At 37.1% G+C, this 23,649-nt stretch overlaps 1 protein-coding gene and 1 pseudogene across 10 annotated transcripts in view; both read left to right on the top strand.

Moving 5' to 3' along the window:
• SYNE2 (spectrin repeat containing nuclear envelope protein 2) overlaps positions 1-23,649 on the top strand; it is a 214,116-nt gene that overhangs the window by 58,218 nt on the left and 132,249 nt on the right. For all 10 annotated transcript variants that reach the window (XM_081830388.1, XM_081830390.1, XM_081830393.1 and 7 more), the window contains 6 exons: positions 7,605-7,760; positions 8,636-8,901; positions 10,303-12,406; positions 14,248-14,570; positions 17,191-17,335; positions 18,620-18,838. In XM_081830388.1, coding sequence (XP_081686514.1) covers positions 7,605-7,760; positions 8,636-8,901; positions 10,303-12,406; positions 14,248-14,570; positions 17,191-17,335; positions 18,620-18,838 — 3,213 coding nt within the window. The remainder of the gene's footprint in view (positions 1-7,604; positions 7,761-8,635; positions 8,902-10,302; positions 12,407-14,247; positions 14,571-17,190; positions 17,336-18,619; positions 18,839-23,649) is intronic.
• Positions 18,860-23,649, top strand: LOC145723412 (small ribosomal subunit protein uS14 pseudogene; annotated as a pseudogene).

Raw genomic sequence — 23,649 nt, 5'->3', positions numbered from 1 at the left:
TAGAGAAGACAGAAATATATCTGCTAGGCTTGTATGATACTGTCTTACTGTTGGCAGGTTACAGGTGATAGATTTAGGCTTCTCCCTGTCCCAGAATTATTACAGCCGTGGGGCCACTGTTCCTGAATGGGGGAAAGGGGATAGTGAAGCTGGTGCCAAGCTTCCTTCTGTTGGCTATGCTTATTTGTTTGCTAAGCCAGATACAGTGCTCCATTATGTAAAGCCCATTGTTTTAAATGTCGATGTAGAAGGTTTACTTTGTGAATTAAGGCACAAATAGATGAAAATATCATGGCCCTGGGGATGCCTAGGTGGCTCAGTCATTAAGCGTCTGCCTTCAGCTCAGATCATGATCCCAGGGTCCTGGGATAGAACCCTACATCGGGCTCCCTGCTCTGCAGAAAGCCTGCTGCTCCCTCTTCCACTCCCCCTGCTTGTGTTCCCTCTCTTGCTGTGTCTCTCTCTGTCAAATAAATAAATAAAATCTTAAAAAAAAAAAAAAAAATCATGGCCCTGCCCTTCAAGAGAGTTGATGATATTCTTTCTTTCACTTCCTATTTCTTTTTCCAAATAGGCCAAACTCTAAGGAAAGATATGTGGTTGAAAACAGTTAGCATTTCTTTAAAAATTCAACATAGCTGGTGATATATAACTCAGCCAGTCTTTTGATAGAATGGTCATTTTCCACTTTAAATTTATTAACTTAAAAAAAAAATGCTCAGAGGCTCAATAGGTATACTTATTACACTGTTTAAAAGTTATTCTTTCGGGGGTGGGTGGGTGGCTCAGTTGGCTAAGTGGCTGTCTTTGGCTCAGGTCCTGATCCCAGGGTTCTGGGATTGAACCCTGCATCAGGTTCCCTGCTCAGTGGGGAACATGCTTCTCCCTCTGCCTCTGCCCCTCCCCCCCACTCATGTTTTCTCTCTCTCTCTCTCTCAAATAAAAAGGTAGTCTTTTTTTAAAAGTTATACTTTCGTATAAGTTTATGCTAATTAAAAAAAAACTTTTTAAAGAGAAATTCCAGGTGTAGTGGGGAAGGGAAAGAATCAGATGTTCAGGGGCTTAGAGGTCGTAAGGACTCATGAGAGGCCATGTATTGGAGTGGATACTCCATGATAGGCACAGGCCCTTGGAAAGCTTGTACCCTGGGAGAAAGGTAGACCAGAAAAATCTCTAACCCAGAGAAAGGACTAGGACTAAAGGTGGAAGAAAAGGTCTCCCATGAAATCTAAATTAAACCTATATCTCAAACAAGTTTAGAGTACAAATCTATACTACTTGCATTGTGTAGTAGCTCAAATCAAGAAACGAACCTTAAAATCAGTCTCTATAGGTATAGAGACTCATCTCTCTATATACCTACCAACATATCTCCTTGGGATACTTGGAAGAAACAAGCACAAATCCACCCAAAGGGGTCACTTCTATCAATTAGGCCAAAGGAATTCCCACAGTAAAATAAAAAAAAGTCTGATACTGAGTTAGTGTCAGTCAATCAATCAATCAATCAATGATGAACACAAAGGAACAGTCCACCATAGGGAAGAGGCCTCATTACTACAAATGAGAGGAACTACTACATTAAGGAAGTGAGATAATGCAACAGTCTGGAATATATTATACAATAATATGCTTAAAATGATTAGTGATATAAAAGATGGATTGGAAATCATAAGGACAGAATAAAATACTTTGAGAAAAAAAGGTAAGATTTGAGAAAGAACCATATGGAATTTCAATAAATAAAAAAATTAGTCATTGAAATTAAGATTGCTCTGGCCAGGTTAAGCAGCAAACTTGACCCAGGTTGAAGAGAATTCGTTATCTAAAATCTATGACTGAGGGCACCTGGGTGGCTCAGCCGTTAAGCGTCTGCCTTTGGCTCAGGTCATGATCCCAGGCTCCTGGGATCGAGCCCCGCATCAGGCTCCCTGCTCCGCGGGAAGCCTGCTTCTCCCTCTCCCACTCCCCCTGCTTGTGTTCCCTCTCTCGCTGTGTCTCTCTCTGTCAAATAAATAAATAAAATCTTTAAAAAAAAAAAATGTTAAAATCTTTGCAAGAAAACATAAAGAATATATTTATGATCTCAGAGTATAGAAAACGTTCTTAAACAGGCCCTGAAAACAGAATCCAAAACAGGAAATGTTTGATACATTTGACTGTATTAAAACATTAAACTCTTATTCAACAAAAGACATCACATATAAAGTTTAAAGACAATCTACTGGAAGATAATAATTGCAATGAATGAAACTATTAGGAGATTAGTATCCAGAGTATGAAAATAAACAACAAAAATCACAAATCAACTCAGTAAAAAATAGACAACAGATATGCAAAAGTAATTCATGGAAGGTAAGACTCATATGGCCAATGAGCATGAGAGTAGCTCAGTCTTTTTTTTTTTTTAAGTGTAATTGACATACAATATCCTTAGAGTTTCAAGTATACATTATTGTGATTTGATATTTTTATACAGTATGAAATGATTCCCAGGATAAGTCTAGTTACCATCTGTCACCATACAAAGTTGTTACAATATTATTGACTATATTCTATATGCTGTACATTACATCCCCATGACTTATTTATTTATTATTTTTAAAGATTTTATTTATTTATTTGACAGAGAAACGGTGAGAAAGGGAACACAAGCAGGGGGAGGGGCAGAGGGAGAAGCAGACTCCTCACTGAGTAAGGAGCCCAATGCGGGACTCGATCCCAGGACCCTGGGATCATGACCTGAGCCGAAGGAAGACGCTTAATGACTGAGCCACCCAGTCGCCCGACTTATTTATTTTATAACTAGAAATTAGTACCTCTAATCTCCTTTACCTCTTTCACCTAACCCCCAAGCCCTCCTGACTCCAGTAACCAACAGTATCTATGAGTCTCTTTCTCTTTGTTGTTGTTGTTTCTTTTTAAGATTTTATCTGTCCACTTGAGAGAGACAGAGTGAGAGAGAGAGCATGAGCAAGGGGGAGGGAGGGAGCAGAGGGAAAGGGAGAAGCAGACTCCCTGCTGAGCAGGGAACCCTTCACGGGGCTCGATCCAGTACCCTGAGATCATGACCCAAGCCAAAGGTAGACACTTAACTGACACTTAACCCAGGTGTCCCTGGGTTTTTTATTTTTCCCTTTTATTTTATTATTTTTTTTAATTAAGTAAGCTCTGTGCCCAGCGTGGGGCTTGAACACTTAACCCCAAATCAAAAGTTGCATGCTCTACCAACAGAGCCACCCAGGTACTCCTCTGTTTTGTTTTTTTAGATTTCACATATAAATGAAATCATACAGTCTTTGTCTTTATCTGTCTGACTTATTTCACTTTGTATAATACCCTCAAAGTCCATCCATGTTGTTGCAAATGGTGAGATTTTATTCTTTTTTATGACTGAGCAATATTCCATTGCCTATATATACTACACTTTCTTTATCCGTATATCTATTGAGGGACACTTAGGTGGATTCCATATCTTGGCTGTTGTAAATAATGCTGTAATGAGCATAGGGAGACATATATCTCTTCAAATTGGTGTCTTTGTTTTCTTTGGATAAAGACCCAGAAGTGGAATTGATGGATTGTATGGTATTTTTACTTTTATTTTTTTGAGGAAACTTCATGTTTTCCATAGTGGCTGAACCAATTTACATTCCTATCAATAGTATATGAGGGTTCCCTTTTCTCCACATTTTCACCAACACTTGTTAATTTTTGCCTTTTTAATAATAGTCAATCTGACAGGTGTAAGGTGATACCTCATTGTGTTTTTTAAAATTTAGTTTTATTTAAATTCAATTAATTAACATATAGTGTATTATTAGTTTCAGGGGTAGAATTCAGTGATTCATCAGTTGTATATAACACCCAGTGCTCATCACATCATGTGCCCTCCTTAATGCCCATCACCCAGTTACCTCTTCCCCCCACCCATTTCCCCTCCAGCAACCCTCAGTTTGTTCCCTAGAGTTAAGAGTCTCTTATGGTTTGTCTCCCTCTCTGATTTCATCTTATTTTATTTTTCCCTCCCTTCCCCTATAATCTTCTGTTTTGCTTCTTAAATTCCACATATGAGTGAGACCATATGATAGTCTTTCTCTGACTTAATTCGCTTAGTGTAATACCTTCTCGTTCATCCACGTCGTTGCAAAGATTTCATTTTTTTTGATGGCTAAGTAATATCATTGTGATTTTGATTTGCATTTCCCTGATGATTAGTGGTGGTGAATATCTTTCATGTGCCTGTTGGCCATCTGTGTCTTCTTTGGAAAAAAATGTGTATTCAAGTCCTCTGCCCATTTTTTAATCAGTTTTTTTTTTTAATAAATTGTGTAAGTTCCTTGTATATTTTGGCTGTTAACCTGTTATCAGGTATGTGACTTGCAAATATCTTTTCCCACTCAGTTGGTTGCCTTTTTGTCTTGTTGATGGTTTCATTTGCTGTGCAAAAGCTTTTTAGTTTGATGTAGTCCCATTTGTTTTAGTTTTTGTTGCCTTTGCCTGAGGAGACTGGTCCAAAAAAATATTGCTAAGACCTATGTCAAAGAGCTTACTGCTCATGTTTTCTTCTAGGAGAGTAGCTCAGTCTTTGTAGCAGCCAGAGAAATCCATTAAAACAATAATGATATCAATTTCACATCGATTATATTGGCAGAAATTAAGTCTTTTAGCACCAAGTATCAGAGAGGATTAGGGAAAATATGAATTCTTTTACCATGCCGGTGGGAGTAAAAACTGTAATTCAGTTTGGAGAACAAATCGACAACTATCTATTGATGATCAAAAGGAATAATTTTAGTTCTAGAAAATATCCCAAAGAAACTCACACAAATGTGCAAAAGGGCCTATACAAGGGTGTTGGACCAATATCTCTAATAAGAAAAACTGGAAACAATATTATGTTCACAGTAGCCTGACAGATCAATAAGTCATGTTCATGCAGACAGGAGAACAGTATACAAAGCTAAAATGACCGTACCATATTTATATCTGTCACCATGAATAAACCCCAAAACCTACTGCTGAGTGGAAAAAAAAAACCCAACAAATTATAAAATGATAATACATGATTCCAGTTTTATAAGAATTAAAATATATAAAACAATACTGTATGAATACTAATATATGTAGTAAAAGTATAAAAATGCATGTGTGGGGCGCCTGGCTGACTCCGTCGGAAGAGCATGCGCCTCTTGATCTCGGGGACATGAGTTTGAGCCCCATGTTGGGAGTAGAGATTATTTAAGTGAATAAATATATTTTTTTAAATGTATGCATATATTTTAGAATAGTGGTTATTTCTTTTTCTTTTCTTTTTTTTATTCTTATGTTAATCCCCATACATTACATCATTAGTTTTAGATGAAGTGTTCCATGATTCATTGTTTGTGATAACACCCAGTGCTCCATGCAGAATGTGCCCTCCTCAATACCCACCACCAGGCTAACCCATCCTCCCACCCTCCTCCTCTCTAGAACCCTGTTTGTTTTTCAGAGTCCATCGTCTCCCATGGTTCGTCTACCCCTCCGATTTCCCCCGCTTCATTCTTCCCCTCAGAATAGTGGTTATTTCTGAGGAGGAAGAGATGAAAAAGGGATGAATGTTGAATTTTAAATTATATTTATGATATGGAAAATTATGTCACTTATATCTGTATCATTAATATTCTTTTATTATTTCATTTATAGTATATATTATTATAAATAAATTAATATATACTATAATACTATTATTATAAGTATAATGTTATAAACAAATGCTAATTATTTATAATATTTCATTAATACTTTAATTAATATCATTAATAACTAGGTTATATTTTGTTCTTCTAACTATGTTTGAAATATCATATATTTAAAATAAAATCGTTCAAGTGAGACTGCAAAATCAAAATAAAATACAGTCAAGGGTGATGGGCAAAGGATGACTGGCTACAAAAGAATCTTTCCAGGAGCCAATCAGGACCTTGAGTCTGTGTTCCAACCTCTCTGGCATGAGCAAGAGAATGTTACCTTTTAAATTTGAAATGTTCGTTTGAGGGACTCTGTTGGATTTTCTGCCAAGGTAGAAACATGGCTTTTGGAGCTGGTAAACAAGTGGTGTTTTGGGGTGATTTCAGGTTTTTCAGAATGCTCTCTCTGACTACGAAAGGCAGATTACAAGTGGCAAATTGTTGCTAGTCCTCAAGTCACTGGTTTATGGGGTAAGATAGACCTAGGGCTCTGAATTCTTAGTAGATGATTGATAGTAAGTCAAGTCTTCCTAGGGTCTAATATCTCAGACTTTACCTCAGGCACTCTTATTCTGCAGGTGGATTTGGGGGGTATTGTAAGGAACAATAACCATCTAGTGGGAGGCTGACATCCACCCCCTGTGATTGTGACTCCTCGCAAGGAACACCCATAGGCCGATGGAGCCTGTGGTGTGGCCCCTCTCTTTTCCTCTCACAGCCTTCCTGGATCCTTCCTCCTGAGATGCTGTCTTCCCTGTAGATTTTAAACTATAGTTTTGCACGAATAAATTGTTGGGAATGGAGGAAATGTATAAGATCATTTTAATCATGTGTAGCCTTTTAAAGAAGTGACTTGTGCTAAGTGCCAACTGTATCAAAACCCATAACACTGCTCAGCTGAATTTTCTTACCAGTTAATTTTGGTGAAGCTCCAGACATATACATGTCCGTACATCTGTTTTATTTAATCTTTTAACTTTAGGGTAGTTTTACATTGATGGAAAAGTTGCAGAGATAGTACAGGAAGTTTTCATGTATCTCTTACCCAGTTTCCCTTATTGTTAACATTCTGCATTGGTATCCAGGTAGTATTTTTACAACAACAGTTTCTACCTTATTGGGGGAGGTGGACACATCTTATTCACAGACTTGATACAGACCTTACTGACATGACAAAATCAAATGGTATTTCATTTATAAAGTAACCGGAAAATAAAAACTAATACTTTAGCAAAATAATGGGAATCTTTTAAAATTATGGACATGGCACCTGGTACATGTTCGTGCTCAACAAATATTTGTCCAAAGAATGAATCAATGAATGCAGATGCATCTCTATGTACCCTATGAGAAAGTCAAGTTCTTGTAGCTTTCAGAAAAGATCATATTACTACATATATAACCTGCCTTACCCAGCTTGGAGTTCTTCCTATGAATTGGTGTAAGGCATAATTCATTCTTAATACCATGAAATCCTGGTGTTTCTGCCATCTGTCCACTTACTATTTTAAACTACCAATAGGTAACATTGAATGCCTGTTATTTGCTCTGCCCTCTGCATCACAGTGAATACTAAGCATAAACTTCGGAACTTTTGTTTTTTCCATATCTGTTTTCTTTCTTAAGACTAGATTATGCCTCACAATATAATCAGAGATCCTATACTATCTTGCCAAAAAAGGGATTTTTTTGGTGAGATACCAATAAAAGCAATTAAATATTATATGGAAAAATCATCTTTGATAGTGCCCAAAGATACTTTTGGAAAGTCTTTAAGTAAATAGAAGGAACCGGAATGTTTTCACCAAGAGAAAGAAAAATTATTTATTTGTAAGGTAGACTGTTCAGCAGTTAATCTTTTTATGTTTTCAGAATTCAGCTGTGGAAGTGGTTTTGTCAAAACAACTTTCTCTGGATGTTCAAGAAAGCATGAAAAACACTGAAGATGAGCATAAAGTCAATGAGCTGCAAAATCAACCTTTAGAATTAGATGTTATGTTAAGAAATGAACAATTAAAAGAGATAGAGGTATGGAAACAAGAAAAACACTGACAACATGATTGCATCATTTATCCAGTGCAATACAATATATTTTAATTACCAGAAACTTGCTTGCACAGAATGAAAAGTCTTATTTAACCTTTGCCTGATGATCAGTTTGGTAACTATATAATTATGTACTAATCAGTAAGTTGTATAAATCTTTCCATTTAAAAAGTGGAAGAGTTTAATGAACATTAGTCTTTTTCATGAAGTTCCTAAAAACTTACTTATTCAGTAACAAAATTTGGAAATTCTGACTTATCATTCCTCTTCTTAGTCAGATGTATTCTTCAGATTCTGACAAATTTACTTTTCCTAATTATCAACATTATGGGGTACTCCTTTGTTTTTACAGCTGTGCTTACATAGCTATGTTTGTATATTTATGTATTTATATAGCTATATAATCTAAAAGTCCAATACATGGCCATGTTTTTAAAAAAATGACCCCTACAATTCTAGCTGAGTTTACATAACTGTAAACATATATTTAAAACAGAAAAGAGGGGTGATATATGTGAATAATAAAAATAAGATAAAGGATATATATAAATGGAGTGTATATAAATCTAGAACAACCTAAAAAAATAAGATAAATCTTCCTTTAGACATTGCAGAACCTTTTAACACAATAGGGAGATCTAATTGCTATTAAATGCTAGACCCATTGTGAGTTTCAGTCTAGATTTTAACATGATTCTAGTGGAAAAAAAGCTTTAAAATGTCAGCACCTTAGTTTCTCTGTGTGCAAATGAAATATTTAAAGCCTATTTTTGGGATAGAACGTGTTATTGGAAAGAAAAAAATTAATGAGTAAATGAGTGAGTATATATTTACTGATTTCCTTGACTTGTTTTTAGGAATTATATGCCCAGTTGGAAGCAAAGAAAACAGCCATTGAACCACCAGAACAGACGGAGTATCTCAATAAAGCAGAAACAAGTGCCTTGGTTCTTCACAATACAGGACATTCTGTGCACCACTTGGACAATCTGCTTCAGGCACTTATTACTTTGAAGAAAAATAAAGAAAGCCAATATTATCTCCTTAACGATTTTCAGGAACACCTTGCTTCAGTTGAATCCTCAGTGAAAGCCTTGTTGACAGAGAAGGAAAGTCTAAAAGTGTAAGTATAAGAATTTAGGACGTGTGGGGCGCCTGGGTGGCTCAGTTGGTTGAGCACCTGGCTCTTGGTTTTAGCTCAGGTCATGATCTCAGGGTTCTGGGATCCAGTCCGCATCAGGCTCTGCACTCAGCAGGGGATCTGTGTCTGCTTCAGGATTTCTCTCCCTCTGTCCCCTGCTTCACCTCTCCCACCCCCCCCAACCCCGCTCTCTCTCTCTAAAATAAATAAATAAATCTTAAAAAAAAAAAATTTAGGACTTGCATTCTTTTTATTCAGGCATAGGCTGCACTACCATAGACAGGTCCCGAGTTTTAAGAATTTATACTATGAGGGGCGCCTGGGTGGCTCAGATGGTTAAGCGTCTGCCTTCGGCTCAGGTCATGATCCCAGGGTCCTGGGATCGAGTCCCACATCGGGCTCCCTGCTCCTTGGGAGCCTGCTTCTCTCTCTCTCTCTCTCTCTGTCTCTCATGAATAAATAAATAAAATCTTTAAAAAAAAAAAAGAATTTATACTATGAAAGGATATTATGATTTTAATACTACAGTATGAAATTAATTCCATACGGAGGCCATTGAAGAAAATTGTCAGTTTCATGCAATAAATTTTATATTATTTGTACTGATTTTTACAATTAAATTATGTTCATTTTACAAATAATTTATTAAACAATTCACACTAAATTCTGCCAAGTAGATTTAGATTCTATGGAATTCAGCACTCTTTTTGTCAAGAGTTTATCCTAAACTGTGGGGGTGGAAAGAAATATTCTATGTATACAGTTGGTTAGTATCCACATAATTGGTTTAAATAGTTTGGAACATACTGAATATATATCTATCCTAATGATTTCTTTTTACATATATATACTCCTTTTGGCTTTGAAAATAATAGCAAATGGTTGCAGATATAGCCTTATTGTGTAAACACTTTCCCACTATTACAAAGGTTGATTTTATAGCTTTGCCTTGATGGGGTTTACTTTCAGTGATCTCCCTTTGAGGAAACAATTTTATACTCAAAAGATTATCCGGGTGATTATACCCTCTCAGTCATAATTGTTGGTAAGATGATAACGACGTGGTTGGATGTTGTGATTTCTTAGTCCTCGACTCAGCTTCGTGCAAATCCTTTACAGTTCAGAGTCCTTTTACAGACACTGTTCCCTTTCACTCTTCACTCCTTCCCTGTGGTTCCACATTTTTATGAAACATACTTTATAGGTGAGCTTTATAGGTGAGAGCCACACTAAACAAGATTCTGATTTTTAAGGACAGTGGGCTCTTAGAGACAATCTTCTCTTCCGTGAATTCAAAGAAGAATTCATTTCTTCTAATGACCTCTCACCTCATGTTGATACATAATAAATATTAACAAGCTCCATCTGTTTTTCTCTTTCTAGGGGACCACTGGATAGTGCAACTTATCTGGACAAAATTAAAACATTCCTGGCATCAGTCGAAAAAGAGAAAGGTTCTTTAAGCAAGATGAAAATCAAATGGGAAAATTTATCAAACTGTCTGACTGACATGGATAAGAAGTTGCTCGAAAGCCAGATCAAGCAACTTGCACATAGTTGGGAACAAGTGAAACGACTGGCTCAAAAGAAGTATTCTCAGCAAGTAGCAGAACATGAGGCATTTACACTTCTCATGAGCAAGATCCAAGACCTGGACATTGTTCTGCAGCAGCAGCAGCAGCAGTGTCTACAGTTAGGGCTGAACTCTCCAGAAGAACAGGAGGGAAGTGCAAGCACAGTGGCCTTGGCCACTGAGCTCCGGACCATCAAGCATCGATTTTCCATTTTAAAGGGGCAAGCTGAATTTCAGATGAAGAGGATCTGGGGAGAAAAGGAAAAGAAGACTTTGGAAGATGCAATGGTGAACTTGCAGAAGCAATTAGAAGCCTTGGAGCCATTAAACGTCCAGGTGGAAAATCAAATCCAGAAGGGCGAAATAAGGAACAAGATGAGAGAGATTATCCTGTGGGTCAAGAATCTGCTAGGTGAACTCACTCCCGCCATTTCCCTTCTCCCAGATGACATTCTTTCACAGATCAGAAAATGCAAGGTGACCCACGATGGCATCCTGGGTAAGCAGCAGGCCGTGGAGTCATTGGTTGAAGAGGTCAAAAATGATATTCCTAACCTTTCAGCAGAGGAGAGCCATGATTTAAATCACCTCCTACAGGACTTCCAGAATCAATACCAAATGCTAATTTTAAAATCGACTGAAAGATCACAGCGATTAGAATTTAAATTGGAAGAAAGAAACAGATTTATTGCAGTCATAGAGAAGGTGCAACTTTCACTTCAAGAAAACGAAGCACTGATAATTCCCAAGATGAGAACAGCCTCCACAGAAACTGAACTGGAACAGGAGCAGGTCACATTGACAAGTTCTCAGAAGGAATTGCAAGAAGCACAGAATGTAATCGCAGCCCACTTTCAGGAACAAACAAACCTCTGTAAGGATCTGAGTGTGTTTGAAAGGTTATTTCTGGATGACCAACTGAAAAATCTTAAGACTAGAGCCAACAGAATGCAAAGATTCATTCAAAATAAATGTAATGAAGTAGAACACAAGATACATTTTTACAGAGAATTCCGTGAAAAAGCATCTGTGCTTCAGAAGGAGGTTGACCATTTACAGCACAGCAAACTGCTACTAAATCAAGAAATGAATGAAGATGTTAAAGAGGAACTCTACAGTCTTAAAGACCGAATCACTGGTATTCAGTCTAGTATCCTACAGGTACTGAAACTCAAAGAAGTGTTTGACTCTATAGGACTAAACTGGGATTGTTCCCAGCTCGACCAATTACAAGCAGTAGTATTTGAAAAAGAAAAGGAACTTGAGGAAAAAATTAAGCAGTTGGACACATTTGTGGCAGAACATAGCAAATACCAAGTGTCACTAAGTAAACTGAGGGCTATGGATTTGCAAATTAAGAAAAGGGCTGAAGCAGTATTAGGAATGCCCCATACGTCACCAGAAAGCATTTTGCTCAGTGCTCAAATTTTGAAGCGGAGAATTGAGAAAGCTATGTGCTTGTGTCAAGAAATAATAGAGAAATTAAATGAAAGTAAGGCCTTCGATGACTCATTCAAAGAGAAAGAAATACTCCAAATAAAGCTGTATGCGGAAGAAAATGACAAGTTACACAAGATCCTCCAAAATGGAGTATTAAAATCCCAACCGAAAGAAATGGATGAAAAGAATTTTCAGGACAAACTGGAAAATTCCTTACATGTTTTGAATCAGGTAAAGTCTCAGGTAGAGCAGCCTTTACTTATAAATTTGGACATTGAACATATTCAAAATGAAAAGGAGAATTGCGAAGCATTCCAAGAGCAAGTTCAGGTGGAAATGGATAGCATGAAAGCAGTGACCCTTATTGAGAAGCAAAGAGAGGAGAATTCCCCTGATGCTTGTGTTGTGGAGACAAAATTGCGGGACATTGAAGATCTTCACGTGCAGCTTAATACAAGCATTGATTTGCGCACGGTAAGTTTTTTTCTTAATTAGGCAGTTAATGCATTTCTTTTATTTCATGATCTTAGGTTTTACTCTATTTAGTATGTGTGCTTCTTGAGAAGTTAGGGGTTCTACATGAACATTCCCCGTAGAATAGCCATTTTAAAAACTTGCTGTGGGCCAACTTATGATCCTGACTCATTCTATATCTAACTACAGTCAGTGCCGTATAGATGGGAAAGAGGAGTGTGACAGCTTTAGTTCTATACCCCTTGTAGCCTCTGTTGAGCTCATACAAAATTTGGTTTTTGTTTTTTTAGAAATAGTGAGGCATAATAGAAGAAATAGGGTGTAGTGAAAAGAACATACAATAATAGCTCCACGTCTCTTTAGGACTTTCAGTGTCTAGGTGCTGTGCTGAATACTTTGTTTTTAATCCTCACAGCAACTCTGTGAGGTGGGTGCTATACGTAAGCCCCATTTTAAAATAAGGAAATTTAAGTTCAGGAACATCAACCATTTTCTTAGCTCTTACAGCAGTAACAGAACCAGGATTTGCATCAAGATCTGTCTGATTTTAGAGCAGGGGTCATTAAATGAAGGCTCATGGGCCAAATCTGCCCACAGTGCCTGATTTTGTAAATAAAGTTTTATTGGATGATGGCCATGCTTACTTCTTTAGAGAATGTCTACAGCTGCTTTCCTGCTACACCAGCAGGGTTGAGTAGTTGTGATAGCCCAGATGGAATGCAAAGCCTAAAATACTTAGTCTGCCCCTTTACAGGAAAAGTTTGTTGACCTCTGTTATAGAATGACTCCAACATACTCCCTCCTTTTCCACAATAATAGGATAGACAGCTTAGGCATTATTGGAACACATGTACCTAATATAATGCCTTTCACTGTGTTTTCAGAATTGTTGCATTAAATTTATAGGATGGGGGAAATTTAACTCCCTTCCCTCCATCCCAAGAATTATTAGATAATATTTTTGAAATATTTTAATAGGTTTAAGTGCTCTAAATGTAAAGTCATATTATGAATCCTAATATTCTTAAAATTGGTACTTAACCAGTTTTTTACATTGGTACTTAAAAAATGTTGAGTAAATTCAGTACTTCTCTACTTGATTTTAGTATCGTTTCCAGAAACAATGACAAAAATCTCCAAAATAGTAAGATTAGAGCTGGACTGGAAGGGACCTTTGAAGTTATTTATTTCGGCTATTTGTTATTTTAGTAAGAAGACTAAGGTCTGGAGACATTGGGTAATGTGCTCAAAACTAAAGTTAGTGGCAGAGCCATTTCTTTAAAAACACAAGATGTGGGGTACCTGGGTGGCCTCGTCGGTTAAGTGTTTGACTCTTGATCTTAGCTCAGTTCTTGATCTCAGGGTCATGAGTTTGAGTCCCATGTTGGGTGTAGAGATTACTTAAAATAAATGAATAAAGTTTAAAAAAAATAAAAACAAAAACACAAGAAATCTGTTTTTTGTGTGTGTTTTCTTTTAATTCCCCCCTCCCAACAAATATTTGTTAAAGTTATATACATTAAATATATTCCGTTGTTTTATTTAATTCATAGTGTAATATAAGAGTTCTAGAACAGGAACATATGTCATCAGACATGATTCATGAGATGTATTTTTGAATTTAGAGTAGATTTCTTAGCAAATCTGGAAACAATTTTTCTTTATGCAAACAACAATTTATTTGCCTTTAAATACTAGTGTAATACCGTCAAACTAAAAGTAGGAGTTGCTAGCCCTTATAAGACCCAGACATATTATGAATGTACTACAAAAATTCAAGAATGATAAAAGTCCCCAAAGTTTGACAGCTTTGTCACAACATTTAATCTCCTATTCACCAGGATGTTTTGAATGATGCTTATGAAAGTATGACACGCTATAATGAGGCAGTCATAAGGGCAATGGGGATCTTTACTACCCGTGAAGCCATTGTTGCGTCCCATAAAGTAGACCTTGATAACCCAGAAGAACCACTGGAGATGCCTGGCTGGAAACAAGAGGAATTGCAGTCCACGATAGAAGACATCCAGGACCTCACTGAGAAACTGGGGACTATATGCAGCCCTGAAGCCAAACAACAACTCCAGTGTACTATACAGGAATTAGTTTCTAAGGATTCAGCCATGAGGGAGGCAGCCAAAGTAAAAGAAAGTGAACTAGAAAGGTAGGTACTTCTTTCTAAAGGTAATGCTTTAAGAACAAAATTAAGATCTATTTTTCTTTAAAATTAACATGTACACATTAGAAATAATTTGGAAAATATGGAAAAATGTAAAAATCATCTGCAGAAAACCATAGCAAATATTTTATTTTATTTATTTTACTTTATTTAATATTGAGTACATACAACAGAATGTTTATAAAAGTCTGCATATGATATAAAGAATAATGATAAAACAAACAGCTTTGTACCCAAAAGTTCAAAGGTAAACATCATGACTTTTGAATTCTTGTGTGTGGTCCTTTCCTCTTCTCAGAATTAACAGTTATGTCCAATTTTTTATTTACCATTTTCTTCTTTTTAAAATTTTTACTATGTGTTTGTGCCCCATTTTCATGTATGTGTATTCTTCTGTCACTTCATTTTTTCAATTTCATCATTATGATGCTGAGGTTTATTCATGTACTTGTCTATAGCAAAATTTGGTCACCCAGCTATTGATAGACATTTGGGTTTTTCTAGTCTGCATTTACAAACAGTGCCAACAGGAACATTTTTAAATTCAAGAGCTTCCCTGGAATATATACCAAGGATTGTGATTATTGGGTCAAAAGGTATGCACAGCTTACATTTTAAATTCCAAATGATTTTACTTATTTCTACTCCGACTAGTGTTCCAAGAATATTCTATGTTCCAACTGTTTCATATCCTCACCAATACCCGATGTTGGGAGATTTAATTTTCTTTTTTAAAGATTTTATTTATTTGAGAGAGAGCACAAGTGACAAGCAGATCCCCTGCTGAGCATGGAGCCTGACACGAGGCTCCATCCCAAGACCCCGAGATCATGACCTGAGCTGAAGTCAGATGCTTAACCAACTGAGCCACCGAGGTGCCCCAAGGGAGTTTTAATTTTTGCCAGTCTGATGGATGAGAAGTGATATTTCATTGTGGTTCTAATTGCATCTCTATTATTATTACTTTATTATTATTAACATGTATGAGCATCTCTATTATTATTACATCTTATTATTGCTTCTCTATTATTACTACATTATTTTTTTTTTAAAGATTTTATTTATTTATTTGAGAGAGAGAATGAGAGAAAGCACATGAGAGGGGGGAGGGTCAGAGGGAGAAGCAGACTCCCTGCTGAGCAGGGAGCCCGATGCGGGACTCGATCCAGGGACTCCAGGATCATGACCTGAGCCGAAGGCAGTCGCTTAACCAACTGAGCCACCCAGGCGCCCTATTACTACATTATTATTAAGATATATGAGCCTCTTTTTTGAGTATTTCTTGGTCTTTCATATTTCATCTTCTGAAAAACTGCCTGCTCAAACCATTGCCCAATTTTTATTGGATTGCTCATCTTTTCTTTTTTGACTTGTAGAGATTTATGCTATATTTTGGAAGCTCGTCTTTTGTTATATATGTTACATATATCTTTACAGAGAGGGTTTCCTATTAAATACCTATCCTGGTTTGAGGCTTTATCCTTTGGCCCCCAGCATTCCAGGGAAGGGCTAATAAAACTGAAACTCAGCAAATGCCCTCAAAGTGAAAAACTGTCCTTAGGGCTCAGCTTATTTCTCTCTATTTCAACTTTCATATAGTTTGGGGTCTCTGAATACTCCTTAATTCCTTTCCAATTTATTATTTTATTTGAATAATTTTTAAAAAATATACTTGATACTCAATTTTTAATTGTTTAGGGATTTAGACTATCAATTTTATACATATAATTTTATTCATAATGTTTTTTAATATAGCACATTATGCTCTATGAAAATAGGCTGCTGCTTTTCCTTTACTTTATAACATGTGCTCTTTTCCTTATTGTAACAAAACTTCATAAAAGTAATTGCATTTGCTATAAAATATTTTACAAAATGGACTGTTGTAATATACTTAACCGTATCTTTTGTTACATGTAAAGTATATTCAAATTTTTGCCATTTTAATTACTAGTTTAATAAGTAAAAAGATTTTACTATGTAAAAGGTTTTATCAGGTTTAGGATAAATTCCTACTTTGAGGATTAATTCCTTAAGATAAATTGTGGAAGTTGAATTAATGGTTCAAATGATATGAGCATTTTTAAGACTAAGTGGTTTTCTATAAGAATTATACTTCAGAATTTCAATGAAGAATTTATACTTCATTAGCAGTGTTAAAGAACGCAATTTTACAGTTTAGGCATTTTTTAAAAGATTTTTAAATTTTATCTGAGAGAGAGAGAGAGACCACAAGCAGGGAGAAGGACAGAGGGAGAAGGAGAAGCAGACTCCCCACTGAGCAGGGGCCCACACAGGGCTCAGTCTCAAGACTCTGGGATCTTGACTTGAGCCAATGGCAGATGCTTAACCAACTAAGCCACACAGGCGCCCCTACAGTTCAGGTGTTTTGAGAACAGTCTTATCTGCCTGTTAAGTTTGCATTAAAAGTCTCATACAGGTCCCTGGGAGGAGGAGACAGTCAATAAAAATTTGGTGAAAAACACTGAATAGCACAAAGAGAATGACATACTGTTAAGTGTTCAGAATTCATTCTGGGAAGTCCAGAATTTATTGTATTAAATAAAATTTAATAACACTTTTTTCCCCTAACTGTGCTTCATAGGTGTCTTGAGAATTACAAATGCTACAGAAAAATTAAAGAGAAAATTTGCACTAACCTAAGCCAAATGGAGGCAGTTCTTGGGCAGTCCGTGTTTCCCTTGCCAGCATCTTACAAAGAAGCTTTAGAGCGCCTGGAACAGAGCAAGGTATTTGCACATCTCTAGTAAGACTGTATGCAGAAAATTGACAGAAAGAGCAGGTGGCTACAGCAGGGAATGTGACTCTGTTGTGATCCACAGAAATCTTCAGCCTGAGTGGTACACTCAAGAAAACACCCCAAACCAAACACCAAGGGGAAACATGAAACAGTGATTCCAAGAGAGTTCATCAGTCGGATTCACAAGACTGTAGCAAACCTACTGGTGTAGCAAACTCTTCTTAGTGATCACTCTTTTTCTTTTCTTTTTTTTTTTTAAGATTGATTGATTAATTGATTGATTTGAGAGAGAGAGAGTGTGTGTGAAAGCATGTGTGAGCGAGGGGGAGGGGAGGCAGGGGAGAGGGAGAGACTCTCAAGCAGACTCCCACTAAGTGGGGAGCCTGCGGCGGGGGTTGATCTTAAAATCCTGATATCAAGACTTGAGCAGAAATCAAGAGTGAGATGCTCAACCGACTGAGCCACTCAGGCGCCCCAGTGATCACTCTTTCTAAAGCTTTACCTTTCATGTTATTTTGTTGGATGTTGCTGGATCAATGACAGAATTTAATGCAACTATCATAAGTCTAAACTCTGGCTACTTCTTATTCTTTTTTTTTTTAAGATTTTATTTATTTATTCATGAGAGACAGAGAGAGAGAGAGAGGCAGAGGGAGAAGCAGGCTCCCAAGGAGCAGGGAGCCCGATGCGGGACTCGATCCCAGGACGCTGGGATCATGACCTGAGCCGAAGGCAGACGCTTAACCATCTGAGCCACCCAGGCGCCCTGGCTACTTCTTATTCTTACTATTTAATTTTTGTATTTGCTTATTTTCATCTGTTAGAATCTATGGTATTATGTTATTAGGATTTTAATGAAAACATTCTAAATTATCTATGCTTAACATCTGTCCCCAAACAAACAAAAACAAAAACCCTAAGTAATGCGTTGGTGTTGATAAGTATAGTGCAAATTAACAACCTAGTGAAATAATGAGACTTATATTAAAATAACAATGAACTTTTAGGATGTTTACCTTTCAAAACACTTTCTTACTTGGAAGAATTGGTTTATGGGTCATTTTTGTCACCATAGTTCCAAATTCATGGGCAACACAATAATACATAGGTAATTCTAATCTGTCTCAAATTGACTGCCAAAAGGACTAAAAAATAGACCATGTAATACTTATGGATGATTTAAAATCATCAATTGTTCAAGATCTTAAGAAGTTTATAAGTCTCTGAAAAATTAATAGACATTGTATTCCTCCTATTCCTTTTCTTTCCTAAGGTTTTGGGGTCAAATCTCCTATCAACCAAAGAAGAGTTCATGAAACTACGTCAGGTCCTCAGACACCTGAGACCCGCGTGCACAGGCACTGATGACATGTGTTTGCTCAGAACCACGGCAGCTCTGTGGGACAAATGGTTGAGTTTGCTGGAGGCTGCTAAAGAGTGGGAGATATGGTGTGAAGAACTGAAGTGGGAGTGGAAATTTGTCAGTGAAGAAGTAAGTGCTTCGTTTTCAACAATCAATCCAGTTTCCTGGCAAATGTCATTTAAATTGTTTTGTTACTTTCATTTTGTTCTTACATAAAACAAGTCCTCAACTGCTACCGTTTCTTTATATCATATATACGTAACACATAAATGTTACAGAGGTCAGGTCCAAGTAAAATAATCCCCAAGAAATGATTCAAATTCTTCCTTAATATAAGTGCTGTTTTTTTGGTATCAGGTAGTACTTATAAGTAAGTACTTGCTCATTTGGGCTTTAAAATCTTTATTGTGTATCTAAGTTAATCCCTCTTAAAATGACTGTCTCTACATAACACTAAAGGTTAGAATTAAATAATATTCATAATAACCAGCCAATTTTGAAGTTAACTACAATGGTTAACTATGGAAATTAACTCCAATTAATTAACTATGGACTTAAAAATATGTATGTTGCTCTTTCTGAAAACTCTTAAAGAAAACCTCCATAATACGTATCAATCACAGATGTTAATTTAAGCATGATTCTGGATTTAAGCCATCACATATATTTAGAAAGAAAATTTAAAATAGTGTAGTTATCTTAGGGTATCTTTCCAAAGGATCAGGTATAAATGAAGTACAAATCAGAACATTAAATGAAAACCCTTCTCTCTTGTTCATGCCAAAATTGCTGCTAAATTTACTTACGAGAGAAATACAATGAATCAATACTTGATTGGGGGTAGGTCACACTTTGGGATGTAAATGTTTAGCACTAGCATACTTTTCTGCTTAAAACTTGGTATTCTTGCTTTTTGCCCCATTGCATCCAAGAGAGCGAGATGGGTCACCAACATCTCTACTGGAGCCATTGGAGAAAACTCGGCCGGGGTTCTCATTCTTGCCATGTCTGCTCAAACCAGCATGGTCTGATCTGGAAACGATGGCCTCAGTATGTGCCTCCAGTGTTTCCATCAGTACTGGGAGGATACAGGTTTCATTAAGTTGGATTAAGTGAACTTCCTTGAATGGGTCATCTAAGATACCTCCCTTACTGCAGATACCCAAGATACCTACCTTAATGCTACATAAAATACATAAAATATTTGTACATAAAATGAAAATACTTCACTTAAGAAAAGCAACTTGATATTCTTGAAAATGAATATTATTTTGGTTGTGCTAGTAGGGTTTGATTAGTAAATAGACTCTTGAATGTTAAAACTTGGAGAAACTTTGTAAGTTACTGCTGTTGGCCCCCTTCTTTCCCATTCGTGTTGTAACAGTTTATTGGGTTCCTGCAGTAGGCCGTGTGCTCCTAAGAAGGCAGTTCACACATGGTGCCACCAAGTCCTTGCATTGCTGTCAGGAGTTAAATATTATTACCATTTTATTGATGGGGATACTGAGGCACTGAGAGATTTCTGTTGGCACAAGACCTCCCAGCTAGTGATTGAGCTGGGACTGTGGACTGGGGCCACATCTGTTTTGCTCACTGCTGTAACTTTAGAATCTGACTGGGGCCTTGTGCCTAGTGGGCAGTTAGTGAATATTTCTTGAGAAACAGCTCTTCTTGAAACCCAGGTCTAGGCTAATTCTCAGCTTTTGTTCTCTCTATTTTACTACATTGTCTTTCTATTTGCAATTATACCTGATTAATTCAGACCCCATTCATTTAGAACTTTGTAATTATTCATAGAAGTATTTGACAATACCTGGTGACAGTGTGTTTTTAAAAGAGTAGCACAAACAAAATATGTGCTTGTGTAATAACAATAACAACTGTAACACTTAGTGGGCGGGAATGGAGCGTGTGTTGGGCAGAATTCTAAGCACTTTATATGTATTATCATTTATTCTCACAAGAGTCCTATGAGCTGGATATTTTTATTTTATCCTCATTTTGTAGATGAAGAAAGTGAGACACAGTGAGATTGAGTAACTTGCCCAAATGCCCGAGTGGTAGAAGAGTCAAACTTATGCTCTGGTGTTTTTAAGAATGAAACTATCAACTTAAATGATATTTACACACACCGAATTGATGTAGGATTTTAAAATAGCTTGTATCCATTTACTAAAAATGATACCATCTAAACACCTGTACATGCAAGATCCTGTTAGCATGGTTGGTACTTTGTGACAAAATGAATTTCTTTTTTTAAGATGTGGATAATAATATAATAATCCAGTATCTTTGTGGGATAAAGGTTTTGTGTAAGTAGATTTTCAGAAACTTAAATGTTATGTTTAAATTTGTAACTTAAAATACCAATTGAAATTTTGATTTGCCTTTTTCCGCCCCCCCCCCCCCCCCCGCCAAAATTTTACCTTCCTGTTTTCTTAAACAGAATCTGCTTGGTTTAATTATTCATCTCTGGTTATTCAGAGTCATCATTTTTGTTTCAGTGATCATATGGGCTGGAATAAAGTCATGCTTTCAAAGATAATTGGAGGTATACGGCGGGCTTCTTCCCCATGTACCAAAGTCCAAAAGACTTTTATTAGTTCCTGATTCTGCTGGTTATGGGTTTTTCAGTCTCCTTCACTCTGTTTACTTATGGTGCAACTATGGCTCCTTCTCCCTTTCTAGACTCTATAATTGACTGTGAACCTAAAAGTTTTATAACCATATTATTAGAATTCTGTGTCCAAGGGAAATCATTCAGGGGCTTCAGAGCTTCTTCTAGATGGAAGAGTGAATGCATAATTTTTGTAGCAACTATTTTACTGATTTGGGAGCTGTCTTCATCCTTTTTAGCATAAAGTTTGTTGAGTTTTGATGAACACAGTCACATGATCACCAATGAATCTAAATGAAGATTTAGAACATTTTCATCACCCCAAAAAGTTCTCTTGTGCCCCTCTGTAATCAGCCCCTTCTATCACCTCCAGCCCCTGACAACCATTAATCTGGCTTGCCATTTCCAGAATATCATATAAATGGACTGGAGTAGTTTGTGCCTTTTGAGTCTGGCATCTTTTCACTAAGCATTATGCATGAGATGCATACATATTGCTGTTTGTATCAGTAGTTCATTTCTCTTAATTCCTGAGTAATACTGGACTGGGTTTGATTATCTGTCACAAGTTGAAGTATTATCTGGCTTTTGAGTAAAATTGTCCTAATAAAAATTATTCCCCCCTCCCTCCTTGTGTGCCCCTCCTTAATCACTTACCAACTTACATCAGACAGCAGAGGCTGAAATGGGGCTCGTAGGCAGGTGGTTTATTTTGGAAAGTGATCTCAGGGAACAGGGGTGGAGGATGAGGAGAACTGGAATGAGAAAGGTCAGAACCTTTCGTTGCTTTACTCTTCTTGCGTTGTCATTGCTGGGGTGGCTCTTTTATGGTTATCACTGGCATGGAAGCACCAAGAGATGCTCCATTAAGTTCTGGGTTACAGACATACTTCTTTCAACTCTGATGTCTATTAGAAACCCTAGGTGTACAATTATCTCTGACAATACAGCAGTTCCTTTCTTTGCTTGCTGGTTCTCTGGCAGGGAAGTTGCAAAACAACCCGGTGGAACCCTCTTATCTCATTCCCTGGTGGAAATGTAGCTGCCTGCCTAAGAACTAGCACTTCTAATCCAACTGAATTTAGGTTTGAGGTGGTTGAAAGCATACATTCTGTAACTAGGTCTTTTCGAGAGGGGCCATCTATACATATATCCATGTATTCTAGTGACTGGGGACTCAGTTGGATCATATGGCCCAAGTGGGAGGGCAGCTTATACCATTGCGTGACCTGCTGCAGACCTCCCTCAACACTGGCAGCATTCTGATAAATGGGTCTGAGCGATATTCTCAAGGATAGCATATACTGCCTCCAAAATCCCAATGGACACATCCAGTGCTGGGCCTCTTTCTTAAAGGTAGAGGTACAGGATTGAACAACTTGATCTTTATGTTATGGAATTCTGGCACGCCCTAGACCACTGAGCTCCTGGAAACTTAATTTATGCTGGAATTCCTAAATTTTCATAGGCTTTATTTTTTACACTTTGGCATCCACGTTTTCATTTATCATTTCAATTAGCGTTGAATAAATGTAGTTGCCTGGTGTGATATTCTGTAATGTCAAGATTGCCAGATGCCTGACTCAGTTTGAACATTAGAGCAGGAGAGTTGACAGGGTTAGGGCAGAATGTGGTAAATGTATGATGCAGCTAAGGTGAGGGCTACGGTGTTTGAGGAGGTGCATTAGAGGGATCTGATTTTCTGTGTCTTCGTTCTGGGGTCAAGGATGATAGAACTCCATTTTGCTGATATGCGATGTTATGTATTTCTGGGTTCTGCACATCGCCATGTTGACAAATACATGATTAGTTAGGACTGCTTTCCTCTGGGTGTAGGTGTTAGGGTAACAAGGAAGTACCGGACTTACTTGTTTGAGCATAGAGGAATAGGATGTGAAAGAAAAGACCCCTGTAGAAAAATTACCCAGCAGTTGCCCAACCTTTTATATAGTAGTTGCAGTTTGGTGGAGCTCATTCTAACTGGCTTATAGATATCTCAAGAGAAATAACTGCTTTCTGCAACTGAAATCTGAAGGAGAGAGAAATTATTTATGAAAATATTCAACAGTGTTTCCTTCAGCTCACGACAGCAATACTTCATTTTAATCTCATATCTGCATGATCAATGGCTGGGAACTCTGGGATTCCAATAGTGCTGGAATAATATTCCCAGTTAGAGGAAGACAGATACCACTTTGAGCGAGGATATGGCATTAGGAACCCTTTGAACAGCCATTATACAAAAATTATGATGGCCAAGGTATATTTCAGCTCCTTAAATGGTCCGAGTACATTTTAGTTATTTCAGTTCTCTTTTTTTTGT

Source organism: Leptonychotes weddellii, chromosome 9, assembly GCF_054177405.1.
Source record: "Leptonychotes weddellii isolate Sample4059 chromosome 9, ASM5417740v2, whole genome shotgun sequence".
Classification (NCBI taxonomy): Eukaryota; Metazoa; Chordata; class Mammalia; order Carnivora; family Phocidae; genus Leptonychotes; species Leptonychotes weddellii.
Note: the sequence above shows the minus strand (reverse complement) of the source record. Positions and strands in the feature narration are given on the sequence as shown.